The sequence below is a fragment of the Mesocricetus auratus genome, unplaced genomic scaffold (genome assembly GCF_017639785.1).
Source record: "Mesocricetus auratus isolate SY011 unplaced genomic scaffold, BCM_Maur_2.0 Super-Scaffold_100010, whole genome shotgun sequence".
Lineage (NCBI taxonomy): Eukaryota > Metazoa > Chordata > Mammalia > Rodentia > Cricetidae > Mesocricetus > Mesocricetus auratus.
In genome coordinates, this window is record NW_024429194.1 from 43,849,603 (window position 1) to 43,866,978 (window position 17,376).

At 40.9% G+C, this 17,376-nt stretch overlaps 1 protein-coding gene across 1 annotated transcript; it reads right to left on the bottom strand.

Moving 5' to 3' along the window:
- Window positions 1-16,181: 16,181 nt before the first annotated feature.
- On the bottom strand, window positions 16,182-17,376 carry LOC121142806 (signal transducer CD24). Its single transcript, XM_040753452.1, has one exon. It carries the CDS (start codon window positions 17,304-17,306, stop codon window positions 17,076-17,078), a length of 231 nt encoding a protein of 76 aa, XP_040609386.1. The 5' UTR covers window positions 17,307-17,376; the 3' UTR covers window positions 16,182-17,075.

A 17,376-nucleotide genomic window follows, 5' to 3' on the forward strand; every position in this document is an offset into this window, starting at 1 on the left:
CCACACTGAGTATCTACCTGTCTGGGTAACTACTCCTATCTCCCTTACTTGATTGTTGATGGTCTTCTCTGAGCAGCCACTGACTCATTCTACAGCTGTATCTATAGTTGGCAAACAGTTGCTAATGCCCCTAGAACTGAGTGCTTCTTCCTGATTACCCAGGATGCAGTCTGATTCCTTCCCGCAAAGGAAGACTGACCTCTCAATGGAAAACTGTTGAAAGAACCATCACCCAGCCCTCAAAACAAACTTCTCCTTTTAATTGCATGTTAATTTGTGTTGTTTCCTGATTTTAAAACCACTTGCCTGGTGGGTGTGGCCGCCTACTTGTAGGCTTTGAAATCTGGAGATGGGCCCTCTGGAGCCAGATGCTTAGCTAGACAAGCCATAGAGGTCAGCTTTGAGCTCAGTTGAGAGACCCTGCCTCAGTGAATAAGGTGGGGGGCACTTAAAGAAAACTCCCAGCACCGACTTTGGCCTTTCACATGGACCCACATATGTATGCAAACACGTGTGTGCCTCTACACACATACAAGAGTGCATGTGAAATAAACAATAGATGGCCATGAAAAGGCAGGTGTATTCCAAGGGCTATGGGCATTGCATACAAATGATACTCTGTGCATTGTCAGTTAAATTATTCTTAGAACTAGGTGTGGGTATGCGGTAGGGAAAGTTTCCCAGAAGGAGATCTCTGGGAAGAACACAAAACAAGGTTCCAGTGGGAGAGGTCAGGGAAGACAGAAAGCAACTAGAACGCAGTCTCTGCACACCAAAGACTGGGCTTTTTCTTTAATTATCAATGTCCCTTGAGGATTTCCCAAACAGCGCACCTGGCTCGCCTCATTGTTCTCTATGTCATATCAGGGACTCTGACAGGGTTCATAGAGCTATATGCAAACAAATATACAAACACAAGACATTTGTAAAAAGGAAGTCAACCTCCCTAGCTGTGAACACTCCCCCATCCCCACTCCTGCCCGGGAGAGCTCCATGGAGATGCTGAAGTGTCATTCAATGCCCCTTGCCTGGTCTTATCAGGCTCATTCACTCTTAGCATTGTGCCAGTGAAAACCAGAACCCCCACCAATAGACCAGAGCTGGGAAAAGTCCTCTCCACCCTCCTTTGTTTTCTCCCTACTTGGTCCTGGGATGTCCCCAGCAGGCATTGGTAATCACAGGGTGGGTTGCCTCTCAGGCAAAGCTCTTTCTCCTCTCTTCCTTCTCCTGCCACCTCTCAGGGACAGACATGCTCACCATGCTCTTCACCCTGGACAAGGAGACATTTCATTTAAAAAGGAAGGATGCCTGGTCTCTGAATTAGGGTAATGAAATAGTTCTTGTAAACCTAGAATTAAGATGCAGACAATATAAGAGTCCTTCAGTTTCCTTTTATTGGTTTTCAGAGGTGAACCCGTGAAGAGTTGTAAATAGGCTTGGGGGGGGATTTCAGTATTGAAACTCCATTCACAATAAAGCTAAGTGCCCCTGATTTGTCTCCCTGATTCCCCTCCCTCTTTTGCCTTGTGTCTCCCAGGCTTCCATCTCCCTACCTTGGTTGCAGTGACTTTGAGACTGGTAAGAAACATTGGGAGGTGACACTCACAGCTGTGTGGTCTGGAATGCATTATATTGCTATGTCTCAATTACAATATTCTTAGGCTGATAGGGAAAGCAGGCACAGCCTGCCTTAGAGCGCACTGCCACCTCCTGGAAAACACCTGCTTCGTGTCTCCTCAGATACCACCACCCGGAAAACAGGAACTCAGACATGGCCTCCTATCTTTAGCAGCAAAGATCTGGGTACACACAGCCATGCTCTTCAGTCCCTTTCAAATTGGAACACAGTGATCCCTGAAGGAGACAGAAAGGTGTCGCATTGCCATCTTAATTAAAAATAAGTAACTAGGTCGGGGAGGCCACTGGCGTGGAGAGCTGCTATCATTATGCTTGCCTTCTGCTCCCAAGGTGGGTAACAGACACTGTAAAGAGTACCTGTCACCAGTAGGATTTGCTACCCTTGGGATCTCTGGAAGTGGCGCCAACCTTATTTACACCAGGAAGGACTGGACAGAGGACAGAGGGCAGAAGCTGTGTGCACAGGCAGAGTGGAGACGGCCCTGAGCCCATTGGTCTTTGGAGCAATTGTGTATGGGGAGTTCACCATGGGCTTGTTGGGATAAGCAATGATCTATTTCCAGAAAGCACTGAAGAATAGATGAGTGACAAAGGTTCATTTAAGCTCACAGCATCAGAAGGCCAGTTTCTGTCCCCGAGGAGAGTCTTTAAGGGTTAGAGGCTGGGATTGGCCCAGAAAGATGAACACATTAGAGAAGGTCTGAAATTTGACTGTGTGAAAAAACAATGGGTTGACATATTTCTCTATCAACAGCCTTCCTTGGAAAGTAACAACAGAAAAAAACAAGATTGCTTACATAAAGACAAAATCATTCTCATTAAATGAACTAAACCCAACTAATTAAGCAAATTGCCTAAATTCAGCTAGTGTCCCTCTGAGTCATTAGTTCCTGCCTTTTGAAAAGAAGGTTATAGACCCTTTGAAAAAAGATAAAAACCTGAAAATTCTTCTTTCTCTAGAGAAATACATTCCCATTTTCCCTGTTATTTAAGAAGGTGGGCTGGCGAGATGGCTCAGCAGGTGAATGCGTTTGCTGCCAAACCTGATGCTCTGGAAGTTTAATCCTTGGAATCCACGTAGTGGGAGAGAATCAGCTCTCTCTGACTTCCATATATGTGCTGTGACATGTGTGTCACGCACATGTTCACCCCAAGTAAATAAGTATAAAATTTCTGTGCAACCTCACTCACATCAAAGTGCCTGGAAAGACATTTATTAAAGCCACCCTTTGCAAGCAGTGTCCTTTGCAAGCCTGGGCTTAACTTTGGGATCTCTGGTTGTATGGTGCAGGGAGGAAGAAGCCAGGGGAATATTTGCAAATGAGAGCTCTACTTTTGGCAGCACCCAAGAGTGGCTAGGGTATTTCTACAACTCTCCCCTGGCCTCATATTAAAGCAGTTACATTTTCATCCTTTAAAAAGCCTGGACTTTCTCAGAGGTGAGTGTCTGAAAAGCTCTGATAACACCTGGCTTCCGCCTGGCTCCAGACAAACAAAGCTGAATCAGAGCCCTGCCTTGGCACCTGTTTGGATGTGTCCTTTGTCTTCACTCCTGGAGAGAAACCTTAATGAAAGCTTTTTGGGAACACAGCCTTCTTCCCTTGTGGCAGGAGGATCACACACAGCGTATTCTGACAATGTCATGGCGATAGCCCCACAGCTCTCCCAGGGAATTCTAGGAATGATAAAAAATATGAGATGAATCACAAGGACTACATTAAAATGTGGGCATGGGGGATTTATTCCAGGATTGAACCCGTTCCTCTCGGACGCTAGTTCCTAAAAATGTCTTTTATTGCTTTCAGTTTTTAGCATCTGTATCATCAATTCCTGGAAGGAAGCCTTTTGTCTTCCCCAGTTAATCTGTTGAGAGAGGCTACATGGTCACACAGTTATTTCCTTGTTTGAGCTTCTGAAGAAGCAGCAGCCCTCTCCAGCCTCTCTTCTTCCTCAGCCACTTCAGAATGTCCTTCAGACTAACTCATTCTTGGTTCTCTACCTGAAAATGGTGGAAAAGACAGTCTCAAATTCACGTGGTACTTTTCACACACACACACAGACACACATGTATGCACACATATACATGTATAGACACACATACATATATAGACATAAGCATACATATATACACACACATACATATATATGTACACACACACACACACACATCCCATTCAACCTCATCTCTTTGTATAGCAGATGGGAAAGTTGAAACATGCATGGCTGGTGACAGTGAACCCAAACTTCCAGCACACAGAGGTGATAATAGCAGATAAGTAGTGATTTGGTCTTGGGCTCAGTACTTCACAATCATTGTCTTATTTCTTTCCTAACCCCCTCGTAAAAGGATACAACATGGACTGGTGAAACAGTGAAGCAGCCAAGGACATTTCCTCCCAAGCTGATGACCTCACTTTGATCACCAGAGCCCATATAGTAGAAGAACAGAACAGACTCTTGAAAGTTGTTCTCCGAACGCCACACTTGTGCCATGACATAGGGGCATGTGCCCATATGTACACAATCAAGATAAATAATGTAGTAATAGAATTTCTAAATGGCTACAATTTGGGATCCTTTCAAGTTAGAAAAATGGGTATATTTTAATATTGCCATATGCTTACCAAATGACCACAGAGCCTCAAAGACACCCAACTGGTCACAGGGGTCTATGAGTTCCCAGAATTTGGCTACACTAAGTTAGCTTCCCATGTGGTGACTCCTCACTGGACTGGTAGTCTAGCTGAGGTATGTTCTTCTACAATGGTAGAGAGAACACCCACAAGCGTGGCACAGGAAGCCACTTACACTTAGAACTAGCATAGGGACATGGGCACCCACGTAAAATCAGTCAGCCAAAGCATGTGGCATCTGAAAATTAAGGAATGAGGGTGCTTAAGATGAAGTATGATGACAAAGATACATATAGACAATGGTAACTAGAATCCAAGCTAGCTAAAGTTGGATCTGGCTTTGTAACAAGGTCACCTGGTTTTAAAATCCTAGTTTATTTTGCTGTAGTTACATCTAGGGAGACGTCACAAGACTGCCATTGTTATCAAAGAGACTCAGGTTGATCAACAAAGACAAGAAAGTGTGAGTGGGCGGGGACATTCGGAAGAGTATGGAGTGGGAGCTAAGTTGAGGCTGTAACTCCCTTTGCCTGCTGTCCACTATTAGAGTAGCTGCTGGTATTTTACTTCTCCTTTTCAGCCCAAATGAATAAAATGCCCCCATTTCATCTCCTGAGATATTGATATTGACACACAGCAAATGATTTACGATTCAGCATCAATTTTAAGTGATACATGGGTAGATGGGTGCGGTTATAATGCTGTGTTTGACTTTGGGTGTAAAAGATGATGCTCTCTAAAACATGGAAGACACCTCAACACCATGCTCAAGAGGAGTCAGCCCAGGAAACAGAGTCAGCCCCACCAAGCAGGGGAAGACACACTGAAGGGAATGCAATGTCATCTCAAAGTGACCTTTGAGGATAAATGGATTTACAGGCAATAACAAAGGCAAATGGAGAAACAGTGGGTAACTGAACACACTAGAAACATTCACCTGCCAGGGGACAGATAATCCATTTTCTATTTTAGGAAACTGAAAGACAGTTTAGTTAGTGATTGGTGTAACATTTTGTACCTGTAACTTTGGACCTCAACCTGGAGCAAGATTGCTAGTGTCTGGCAGCCGTAATTTCACTGGATAGTGGCCTGTGTCAAGATTAGCTTCCAAAGGTCATCCTCCAGCAAGAAGCTGTGAAGACTTGAAAGCATCCTTCCTAAAGAGAGATGACTAACTCCAGGCCATCTAGTGCCTTCTGGCTGCATTGTGACTTCAGACTTCTGTGCTTTCTTTGGCTGTGACTTATCTGGAAAACTTCAAACAATGATCACCAAGTGTGACTTTTTTCTCTTTATCCAAAACATTTAAGAAGCCAGTGATAACTCACTCTTGCTTTATACTAGGTGTGTGTGTGTGTGTGTGTGTGTGTGTGTGTGTGTGTGTGTGTGATACAGGAATCTGGCTCATGAAGAGACATGGAGAGCTAGCTTGCCGAACGCCAGAGCTAACTGGGAAAATCCCAGTAGAGGCAACAATGGGAATGAGGCCAACAGAGGTTCTTACAGGACGAGACAGATTATCTCCTGCTGGTGACACTGATGAAGAATGAATGTTAATGTGAGTGCAGGGGCTGAGAAGGCTGCAGGGATGTGGAGGACCACTGCGATATTTGGACAAGGATGCGGAGGACCACTGCGATATTTGGAGAGATTCCTTCATCTGTACTTGATCATTTTTCCTTATATCATCAAGCCTTCCATTCCTTGTGTCTTTCTTGAGGGGCACAGTCCTTTTTAGTGATGCCTTATGGGTTCCAGAACGACAATGTGCTGGAGACTGGGAGATAGAGGAAGGAATAGTGGGAATATCTGGTCACTGAGAATCATATCACATACAACAAAGCAAGTCACCATAACAGAGGATGGTAAGTGGCTCAGTTCTCAAGATACTTTTCTTTTCATTCCTAAATAACTGTCAGAATTCCCTTCCCGTATTGCACCTTCCCTACAAAAGCTGGGGAAGAGGAAATAAGAATCATAGTCTTAATGACTAATATTTACTATGCTCTTATTCTGGGATTGGAAAAGTAGACCAGAGTGCTTTAATATCTCTATGTAGAAACATCAACACCACTGAAAGTACTTGATAGGTACACACACACACACACACACACACACACACACACACGCACACAGACACGAACACACACACACTTTACAAGCACTCATTGGTTTAATCTTGTCCAATGCTGTTTAAGGAAAACATTCTCCTCAGAACTTTGCTCTTTACACTTCTTGAAAGCAACTCCTATATACATAAAACCCAAGCATGGTCCATGAAACAGTTACTTAAAGAATCTGTGTCAGAGTACACTACAAGCAGAGGACTCTGTCTTTCCTTCAGGCGACCCTGATTCTGATTTTGGATGTATGCCCAGCCCACATTGAAAGGCAAATTAGTTCTTTTTCTTTGAGAAAATGTGATACTCTGAATCTGAAAGTATGGGTTCTGATGCTTGGGAAAGCCCTGTTCTTTTCCTGTTGCATTTTGATTGGGCCAGTATATTCTCACTCCTTTTCCAACAAAAGCACCATGACATCATTTCCTGTCTCAGTCTGTGGGTCATGTAGTCAGTCTATGAGTGAGCAGGTGACCTAGATCTAGAAAGTTGCATATTCCAAAGTTGTTCTTAAACCCAGGAAGGCGATACAATTGTCTTCGTGGACTGTGAAAAAGACAATCAGCTTCTTCCATGGTCATACTTAGGATAAGATCAAGGCTCAAAGTTGCTGAAGGGGTTGCTACCTTGTTTCCACCAAAAAAGAATACTCTTAGATAAAAGCTTTAGGGTGAAAAATCTATTACAAAATTTAATACAGGAATCTGCTAAACATTATAAGATCTCTAGAACCTCTGGATGCTTCTGTTCTGGAATTTCCTCTAAGTTTATTTTAGTTAATTGGATCAAGCCATTTACATTTAAATTCTATCCATTTACATCTGTGGCTCCATAGAATAAAGGCACATCTCTCAATGCTGGGCAAAGAACTTAGTCCTCTAAGAGCAGGGATGTGGAGATTTCTTCCTCTAATGAGACAGCAGCTGCTGGACTATATCAGAAGAAAAGAGCCAAAGACAGCCATGTATTTCTAAACTGTGCCCTAGAACTCTGTGTAGAATAGTTATTCCAGACTCATCTTCTTTTCCCATGTTCTACTGACAACCCCCCAGACTCCCAACTCTCCCTATCCTACCTACCTCAGGTTACTTGAAATTACAAAATAACTGTGGTCAAGAGCCCATGACTACTAATAGAACCCAAAACTATGGATTCTTGCACAGATCATAGGCCATTTTGGCAGTCAGACCACCTTCAAATTCTGCTGAAGTTTTAGCACAACTAGGAAATTCCCTCTCTACCTCTATCCTACACCCAGCCCACCTGAAGTAAGTCAATGGCTCCTCTCAGGTCCTTATATATAGCCTCCATTTCAGTATTTATCTTTATGCTGGTTGTTTTTACTATACTTTGGGCTAGATTCTAAGATAAGAGACTTTTCTTCTTGTACTCAATGAATGCATAAATAATTCCCCTGCACACCAAGTGGCAGCTTTATCCTAATTATAAGCCAATTTCTCCAGCTCAGATACCACATTCTCTGGGGAAATTTTATTGGCCTTACCTGGGAACTTGTTAGCAATACAGGTTCTCGGGTCCCAGTCACTGAATCACATTTTTGAGATGGAGTGTAGTAGATTTGAACAAACCTTTCAGATGATCCTGACGCCTGTTAATGTTGGATATTCTTTGCTCTAACTTCTTGCTACTTGATGCATAGGAGTCTAAGGAGCATAAGTATCAACATCCCTTAGGAGCTTGTGAAACACATCAAATCTCAGACTTCACCACTGACCTATTGATGTAGCCAAGAATCAGTGTTTGAACACGTTTCCTAGGTTACTTATGTACTCTGAAAACAACTGGGGTTATCTAAATTGTCAAGAGCATCAAATTACCTAGGAATCTTGTTTTTTTTTTTTTTTTAGAAAACTAATGGTTAAGAATCCAGTACACTATACTGGTGCTATCAGTTCATGTATCACACTATTGAGCGAATGTAAATTCTCCAGGACTGTAGAAATATTATGGAAGGGGAGGGTCACTCTAGACTCACCATCAAGCCTTCACCCCAAATCAGACGGGAGAGCTATACTCTCTGACTTACATGCTGTACTTCAAGGTAAAAATTTATTTCAAAGGAGAATTCTCTACTAAACAAATCTTTTAAGTAACAGCCTTAGAGAAAATAGTCAACCTTTAAAGTGATAGACTTGTGAACCTAATTATAAAGTAAATGTCATAGGGTAAATTAGCGTGTATGCAAGAGGAAGTTGGTGGGAACTGCAGTTGTTACTTTTTTTTTAAGTTTTGTTTTGCCAAATATCCATATTGAATAAAATTTGGAATATGGGGTTGAAATGAAGACCACTTATCACTTTTATTTAGAAATCACCTGATTTCTAAAGGAAAACCAAAGCTGGGTCTCAATTGGCACGGCAAATGGACAATTCTGCGCTTCCTACTTCCTGTTTCAAGCTGAATGGCTCCTCGTGCTTACATATTGCTTTCCTCTGGATTCTGTGCATTTAGAAGTCACATTTAGGCGGTTTCATTGTTTTCCAGGCAGAGATGGAAGAAAGCTCTCTTAATCTTACAACAGCACAGTTTTCCTAGTAGCATCAACTCCTCTTTCCTCCATTTTCAGATGGGTGCCACATTCAGTCTTTTGAATATCTCTGGCTTCTCTCTCTTCCTTTGTAAGACCATCAGTTCAACTCATATATAACTCTGTTTATGTGTGCAGGGCATAGTATTTAACGTTTTGCACTCCCTTTTTCCCCTACCACTCTTTGACTTTAGTTCATTTTTCTAGGCAAATCTCTCTGCAGCATATGCCACACTCCTGCCACTTTTCCAGAGTGTTAGTGATCTCAGAAGCCTGTAGAGATATGTAGATTCCTGCCTGATGTTGGTGCTTCCAATTTTATAAAACAAATACTAGAAGATATAAAAGGTCAGAGAGGTCCTAAAAGAATGATGATGGGAGACTTGAATGCTCCTCACTCATCTCTACTTACTTATTTATTAATTTATTTATGTAGTATATGAGTGTGTGCTATATGGATATGTTCATGACAGTGTATGTAAATGTGTGTAGGTACACACACACATATGTGCAGGTGTATGTGGAAGCAAGGTCAGATATCTTCCTCAATTGCTTTCCACCTTATGTTTTGAAATATGATCTCTCCAGTGAGTCCAAGTCTCCACTTGTCTCTGCCCCTCTAGTGTTGATATTACAGACATGTATGGCCACAACAAATTCTTTTTATTGGGGTTCTGGGGATCCAAACTCATGGCTTTGACTTTGCATTGCAAACACTTTATTGACTGAGCCATATCCCCAGGTCCCTATTGGAGTCTTTGAATAGGTCTCCTAAGCTAGAATTCAGCAAAGAAACCAGAGCTCAATTAGACTTAACAGATGAGTACGGAAGGTTGGACTTCACACTCTCTTCAGTGGCTCATGGAACCTTCTGCCACCTTGATCACTAGGCCACAAAATAATTGAAATAATTGCACCTTGTCAGACCATAACAGAATAAAACTGGGAATTAGCAAGAGAAATGACAGAAACTGCACACATACTCATAGACTCAACAGTATACTTCTTTGTGAGTAGTGAGGCATTGAAAGTATCAGGGAGGAAATTTTAAAAATTCCTAGTATCAAATGAAAATGACTGTACAACTTATAAGAGCTTCTGGAAGACACCTAATGCAGTTCAAAGAAGAGGACTTATATCTGTCTGCTTCAAAAACCAGAGAGATCACAAAGAAGTGTCTAACGATGTACCTCGAGGCTCTAGGAAAACAAGAAAAAGCCAAATCCAAATGCAGTGCTTGGCAAAAGAATCATAAAACTCAGGGTAGAAGTTAATGAAACAAAGACTAAAAGAATATTATATGGAACCAATTAAACAGAGAGTTGGCTCTTTGAAAAGATTGACAAGGAAGTTGTAGCCAGAGCAACGGGACAAGAAAAGGACAGAAAACAAATACAAACAGAAATGGGAGAAGTCAATATCGCCCTATTTGTAGAAGGCATGATTCTATACATAAGAGACCCTAAAGACTCCACCAGAAAAATGCCTAGAGCTGATAAACACATTTTGAACAGTAGCAGGACACAAAAATTAACAAAAAATATCAATAGCTTTCCCGTATACCAGTGGCAAACATACTGAGAAAGAAATCCGGTACACAATCCCATTCATAAATGCCTCCAAACAAAAGATATTTGGATTAAAGTGAAGTGAAGAAATGAAAGCTCTCTACAGTGAAAACAGTAAACTCTGAAGAGATTGAGGCAGATAGTGAAAGACTTGCGAAAACTCATGGACCAGAAGTTTAATCTTATAAAAATGACCATCTTTACAAGACTATCTACAGAGTCAACATGATCCCAATCAAAACGTCAAAGAAATAGAAAGAAAAGAAACAGAGAGAAACCTCTTAGAATTAATGTGCAAACACAAAAGACACTACCAAGTCAAAGTGATCCCGAGCAAAGAGAGTAATGTTAGATGTATTTAAATGCCTGATTTCAAGTTATATAATGAAGCCACAATAATTAAAACAGAATGGCACTGGCACAAAAACAGGTACATAAGCGGGTTAAAACAAAGGACCAAAATACAGCTCCACACTACTATAGTCACCGAATTGTTGACAAAGAGGCCGGAGCTACACACTGGAGAGAAGATAGTGTCATCAGCAAATGGTTCTCAGGAAGCTGGATATCTACCTATGGAGGAATGAAACTAGAGCCTTATTCTCACCCTGCACAAAAATCAATGGCAAATGGAACAAAGACATCAACACAAGGCCTGAACAGCTAAAGGAAAATGTTTAAGTAGTACATACCATGATATAAGCATTGGTACAGAGTTTCTGAATAGGACTCCAGTCAGCAGGAACTGAGTGAGATCAATAACTTACAAGTAGGACCCTATAAAATTAAAAAAAAAACCTTCTATGTCACAAAGAAAGGTGTTGATTGAGTGAAGAGGCACCTGCAAAATGGGAGAAAACATTCAAGAGCTACTCAACTGACAGAGGATTAATATGTAGCATATGCAGAGAATTAAAAAAAACCCCACCAACTTAAAAACCAATGGGCTACCATACTAAAGAGAGTTCTTAAAATAAAAGCAATAGAAATGGCTACTTTTTAAAGTGTTCAACACCTTTAGCCATTTAGGCAAGTTAGAACTATTTTGTAATTTCATTTTTATCATCGTCAAATGTTATCACCAAGAAAACAAATGACAGCAAAAGGGATTCCTTATTCACTGTAGGTGAATCAATGTGGAGGTTTCTTAAAAAAGGAATAATAGAATTTCCCTATGACCCATCAACAACACTCCTTGGCATATATCCAAAAGAATCTATACCACTGCAGAGAGATACGTGCACATCCACATTCATTGTTGCTCTACTCACAATAGGTAGGGAGTGGAACCAGCCCAGATATCACCAGCCAATGAGTGGATAGTGAAATTACAGTACATATACACAATAGAATTTTATTTAGCTATAAAGACAAATCGTGGCATGTGTGTGAAAATGGAGGGAACTGGAGAGTATTATGCTGAGTGAAGTAACTTGGGCCCAGAAATCCAAACACAATATGCATACACTAGCTTTAAATTCTTAGGTCAGTATATTCCTGTAGGAACTTGTAGTTCCTGTAGCTAGAAAGCTCAGGAAGGGACTACTAGGGGAAGAAGTGGGGAAAGTGGCCTTAAGTTGGGGGTCATAATAGAATATATGTATATGAAAGTCATGGGAAAATATTAAGGATGGAAAGGTTTAAGAGGAGATTAGGGTGGAAGAGGAGAGGAGAGGATGGAGGAATGATTAGTCAAAACTAAGGATACTTGAAAAATGCCATATGGAAACCTACTATTTGATGGACTTATTTTAAATTATAATTTTTAAACACATTGAACAAAGGTGCCATAAATGGGTGGGTGATGCCCTGCCTGAAGTCATAGATTGCTGAACAAAACTCCCAGTGATGGATAGGAGATACCTCACTAGGAGCTGTTGGCCATGGAGGTCCTAAAGACCACTGAGTTCCCTTGCATCAAGGTGAGCGCCATTGTTCTTGGTTGTCCACCACAAGTAGATGGTAAGAATCATCTGCTCAAGCCATCACACTTGGTTTTAGGAATAGAGAGGTCTGGCTGGAACTGAGCTGAAAGGCTGTGTTCTATAGGCTACCATCCATGGTGCCAGAACCATATCAGATGCTGGAGAAGTCATTAATAGTCTTACACAGCTCTAATCTCTGCAAATACAATATCAACCTTCCAAGCAAACATATTTATGGGTGTAACAGTGGTATGACTATTATGGGGTTAACCAATGTTTCAGGGTACTTTTTTTCAGCCATTTCTTTCCTTTGTTTACAGTTTGTGTTCAATGCAAATCAATTCCATAACATGAGAAGTTACTATGAATCAAAGCATAAATACACAAACACAATATACAATCAAATAGATGTACAGCATTCAGGTAGGAGGTGGGAGGGAATGTTCATTCACACACACAATAGCTTGTTCCCAGGTAGGTTTCTAAAGATGGAGAAAGTGACTCTGGTTATCAAGACTGCTGTGGCCATATTAGATCCCAGAATGTGTAAGCATCAGTGTGTGACCATGCGAACAAAAGATTTTTCTATATTATAGAAGGTATGTGTGCATCAAGGCAGTCAGAAAACCTTAACTGTAGAACCAAACCCCCTTTCAGGCACAGGACCAATGTCAAACTATCTAAAAATATGAACTGATAACCAAAGTATTCCAAATGTGGCTATTCTGATCCATTGTTTTGTTTTTCTCTTAAAAAAGTATTTACAGAAATTGTATAAAAGACTTTGTGAATTCAATGCAAGTTATCGTCCAGTCTTCATGTCCCAAATACTAGGTTTATGGTTTTGGCTCCTGTTAAGAGAAGCTTTTTCCTTGAGAAGGATGCCTTCCCGCCCACCTGGTTCCAGATTCTAATCAGTCCCAAATAAATACACAGGAGGCTATGTTAATTATGAAGCTGTTGGCCTTGCTTGTTTCTTACTAGCTAGCTCTGACTTAAGTAATTACCCCATAATTGTTAATCTAAGTATGTTTCTTACCGGAGAATAGTTCCAGGCTTCCTACCCCCATGGCGTTACATGTTGACTCTCTTGTGTTTCTCCTTCCCAGAATCCTCCTGGACTCCTAGCCCCACCTATCTAGATTCCTATAGGTTCAACAGTACTTTATTGACAAATAACAGGCAAATAACAGGACTTCCCCAACATCTCCTCTTTTCTGTTTAAACAAAAGAAAGGTCTTAATTTTAACATAGTCAAATTGTATATGACAGAACAGTTATTAAGTAAGAACACAGTTACAACATTTTGTCAATTAACATTTAGCAAGATCTAAAGAAAATATCATCTATCTCATTCTTGTGAGTCCAAAGTCCTATATGTAGCTTTTATCATAACTAAGGAAAACTATAATTATAACTATCTATCTTCAACTCCATCAAAGACCACAGAAGGATAATATATAAACACTAGGATTGACAGAGACATCTTACTGCCTGGACAGTCACCCGAAGTTCCTCTGTAATGTTGGGGCATCCATCTTCAGCCCATAGGCCACAATGTGTCCAGAAGATTTCTCAGCAAAGCAGGAAATTTCAAACTGTCCATCTGCATTGGCAGTCTGTCAGTAATTTCTCTGTCCTGTAGAAAGTCTGGTAGACACTTCCATGAAGCAGGAACCCTGTAAGACTGAGTTTAGTAGTCACTTCTCTGTGGGTCCTGCATGTCCAGTTTATACAGCAACAGTCAGTCTAGGCAAGAGCAGTTTCTTGCCCAAATGGCTAATCTTGCCATGTTGAAAGCAAACTCCATAATGAGTTTCTTCGATGCCCATCTTCCTCTCAGACGTAATTGGTGCTGCCAGGAGCAGACATTTCTCATTGTCAAGAAAAACCCTAAACCATTTTTAAATGTCATTTTCTGAAGGTCTTTGAAAGGTTTGAAGACTATCTATCTGTCTCAAATATTATCTCTATATATCTAGAAAACTTAACTTACCTAACTATAAATTCTATTATAAGTAACTATCTATAGTCTGTATTCAATTATGTATTATGTTTTAAAAGAACAGTATAAGCACAATACTTAATCAAGAGGAGAAATATACATATCACAAAATTGACTTTGAATTTGTATCAATAAATGAAAAACAATACCCATACCATAATTCCCTTTTTTACCATTAAAAAAAGATTGGCTGTGATAACTAGCCAATTATAAACAACCCCATTTAAATGAAAACAAAGATTTATAAACAAGATGGGAATTAGGACGTCGCTCATTTCAAACTGCTTCATGCTGGAAGGGGGCGCTGTTCATACCATGGGGATCATGACAAAACTCAGAAACCTGCATCAGTCCTTATTTTCGGGGTCTGTAAGACTGTATCATCTTAGCTGTTTTGATTGTTGGAACATCTGATCCACTGCTTCCGGGGGTCTTGGTTTGTCAAACCACAGAAGCATGGAAGGAATCCTCAGCTTTTCATTTTCTGTGGAAACATAAACTAAAACTCCTTTTCTGAGTAACATATCCCTATACTTAAATTTTGAAGTCAAGGCATTTTCAAAAGATATAAGTTGAATTAATTCAGCAGCATTTATAATCAAGTGTACTTCAGTAGCTGTTCCTTCCTTAGCAATGAAAAAACTGAAAAACATAATAGCGTACATTATCCAGACTCTCTGTGTATTTTCCATCTTTACGTGGCTTATTTATTTATATATTACTACTTTATTTATTTTAATTTATTTTTCTCTGAGACAGGGTTTCTCTTTGGAAATCCGCCTGCCTCTGCCTCTGGAGTAATTCCTACCGGCGTGTGCCACCACAACGCCGGCTTTTGTATTTATTTACCACTTTGCCGTTTCATTTTCTCTCTCAATCTCACGTATATTTTTAAACACACTGTAAACCTTTAGAGGTTTGTTCATCCAAGTCTGACTTTACTGTAAATCTTTAAGTTTTTCTGGCCACGTGTCTTATCTGTTAAAACCGCGGCTGTTTTAAACTGCTGCCTTCCAAGATGGCGGGTGAAAGCGTGATTGCAGCTTACCGCCTCAGTCCATGCTGACCTCCAGCAAAAGCTGCCACTTCCAGCTGTACGTACACACCTTTCGATCGTTAGCAGAGTCTCTTAAAACAACCTTGCTGGTTTTTTTTTTTTTTGTTTGTTTGTTTTTTTATGCCGAGTCAGGAAGACTCCTGTAAGCGAGGCACGTGAATCTCAGCTTGTCACTAGCAAAACAGAGCACACCTGAGAAAAATGCTGCTACCAAAAATCTGTGCTTCTCTCTGTTCTTCTGTTTCTAAAATTCCTTTAAATCTTTTGTTATTTTGCGTGGAAATTCAATCCCATTCCTGACAACCATTCTGTTAAGAGACGCTTTCCTTGAGAGGAGCCTTCCCGCCCGCCTGGTTCCAGAGCCGCTTTCCCGCCAGCCTGGTTCTAGAGCCGTATCAGTCCCAAATAAATACACAGGAGGCTATATTAATTATGAAGCTGTTGGCCTTGCTTGTTTCTTACTAGCTAGCTCTGACTTAAGTAATTACCCCATAATTGTTAATCTAAGTATGTTTCTTACCGGAGAATAGTTCCAGGCTTCCTACCCCCATGGCGTTACATGTTGACTCTCTTGTGTTTCTCCTTCCCAGAATCCTCCTGGACTCCTAGCCCCACCTATCTAGATTCCTATAGGCTCAACAGTACTTTATTGACAAATAACAGGCAAATAACAGGACTTCCCCAACAGGCTCCTTTGCATATTTGTCTTTAGGATTTCAAGATTCATAATTTTACCTTCCTAACAGATCACACCTTAAATCATGAAAACCCTCAACATACGAAGAAATAAAAAGCAGTGATTGAAGTTGGCTGAGGTCAATGTAATTCTGCTGTCTGGAACCAGTTAAGTGAACCTGGCACTCTTGTTGAGTGAAAAAAGATGATGGAAAATGCCTACTATTTGACTTTTGAAATAAGATTTATTCAGTGATGACTGGATTTGGGGGTGGATTCCAATCCATAGTTGCCTGGCACATGACAATTACTAATAAAGGTCATATATAATGTTGAACTTAAAGCCACCGGAGGGGGTAAAATGTTTAGTTCCAAAGAGAACAGCTCAACAATGTGGAACTTTACCTAGAGTTTAGCATATTAAATTAGTAGTAATGAAACAATACATTGAGGATTTAAAGTAACACCTGGTAGTTCCTTCCAACATATACATAAATAGCATCAGAGAAACCTTTAATATCAGCTAGCTGTGTTATAGCCTCACAGGTAATGAGCCAATGAAAACTAAATCTTCATCCCACATCCCATCCTTATCTCTACATAAATCCTATGCTTCATTTAAAGATAGAGTAAGCGTCCACATTTCTTAAGCCTCGTTCAAGGAAATCACGTCGTCAACACTGGATGTTATCTCTTCATCTTGAACATAAAACTCCATCAGATTTAATATTGGCGTTCATCATCTGTCATAATACCCTTCACATCAATTCTCAATGTTTTCTGTTGAGGTGCGGCAATAGTAGATTTGATGTGGACCTGTTTCTTCCGGGTCACACTGGACTTGTGGTTACCATTTGGGCTGGGTCTGGAAGATGGGGAAGTAGAGACATTTCTTGGCCTGAGTCTCTAACAGTAGAAATGTAGGAGAGAAAGTGAGATGGCGAGAAGACCAGCTGTTGACTGCAGGGCACTGGCACCTGCTCTGGTGGTGGCATTGGTTGGATTTGGGGCAGTAGAGATATTCTGGTTACTTGAAAACGGTGCAACAGATGTTTGGTTGCAATAAATCTGCGTGGGTAGGAGCAGTGCCAGAAGCAGCAACCCCAGCCCCAGTCTGACCACCATCGCTCTGCCCATATCCGCTCCGTCGGTGCGCTGCGCGACTCTCTGGATGCTCGCTGCGTGGAGATCTGCTCGTTCGCGCGGA

Bases quoted from the DNA above. Each gene is read 5' to 3' on its own strand.
- LOC121142806 (XM_040753452.1), bottom strand. From the start codon at position 17,306: ATGGGCAGAGCGATGGTGGTCAGACTGGGGCTGGGGTTGCTGCTTCTG.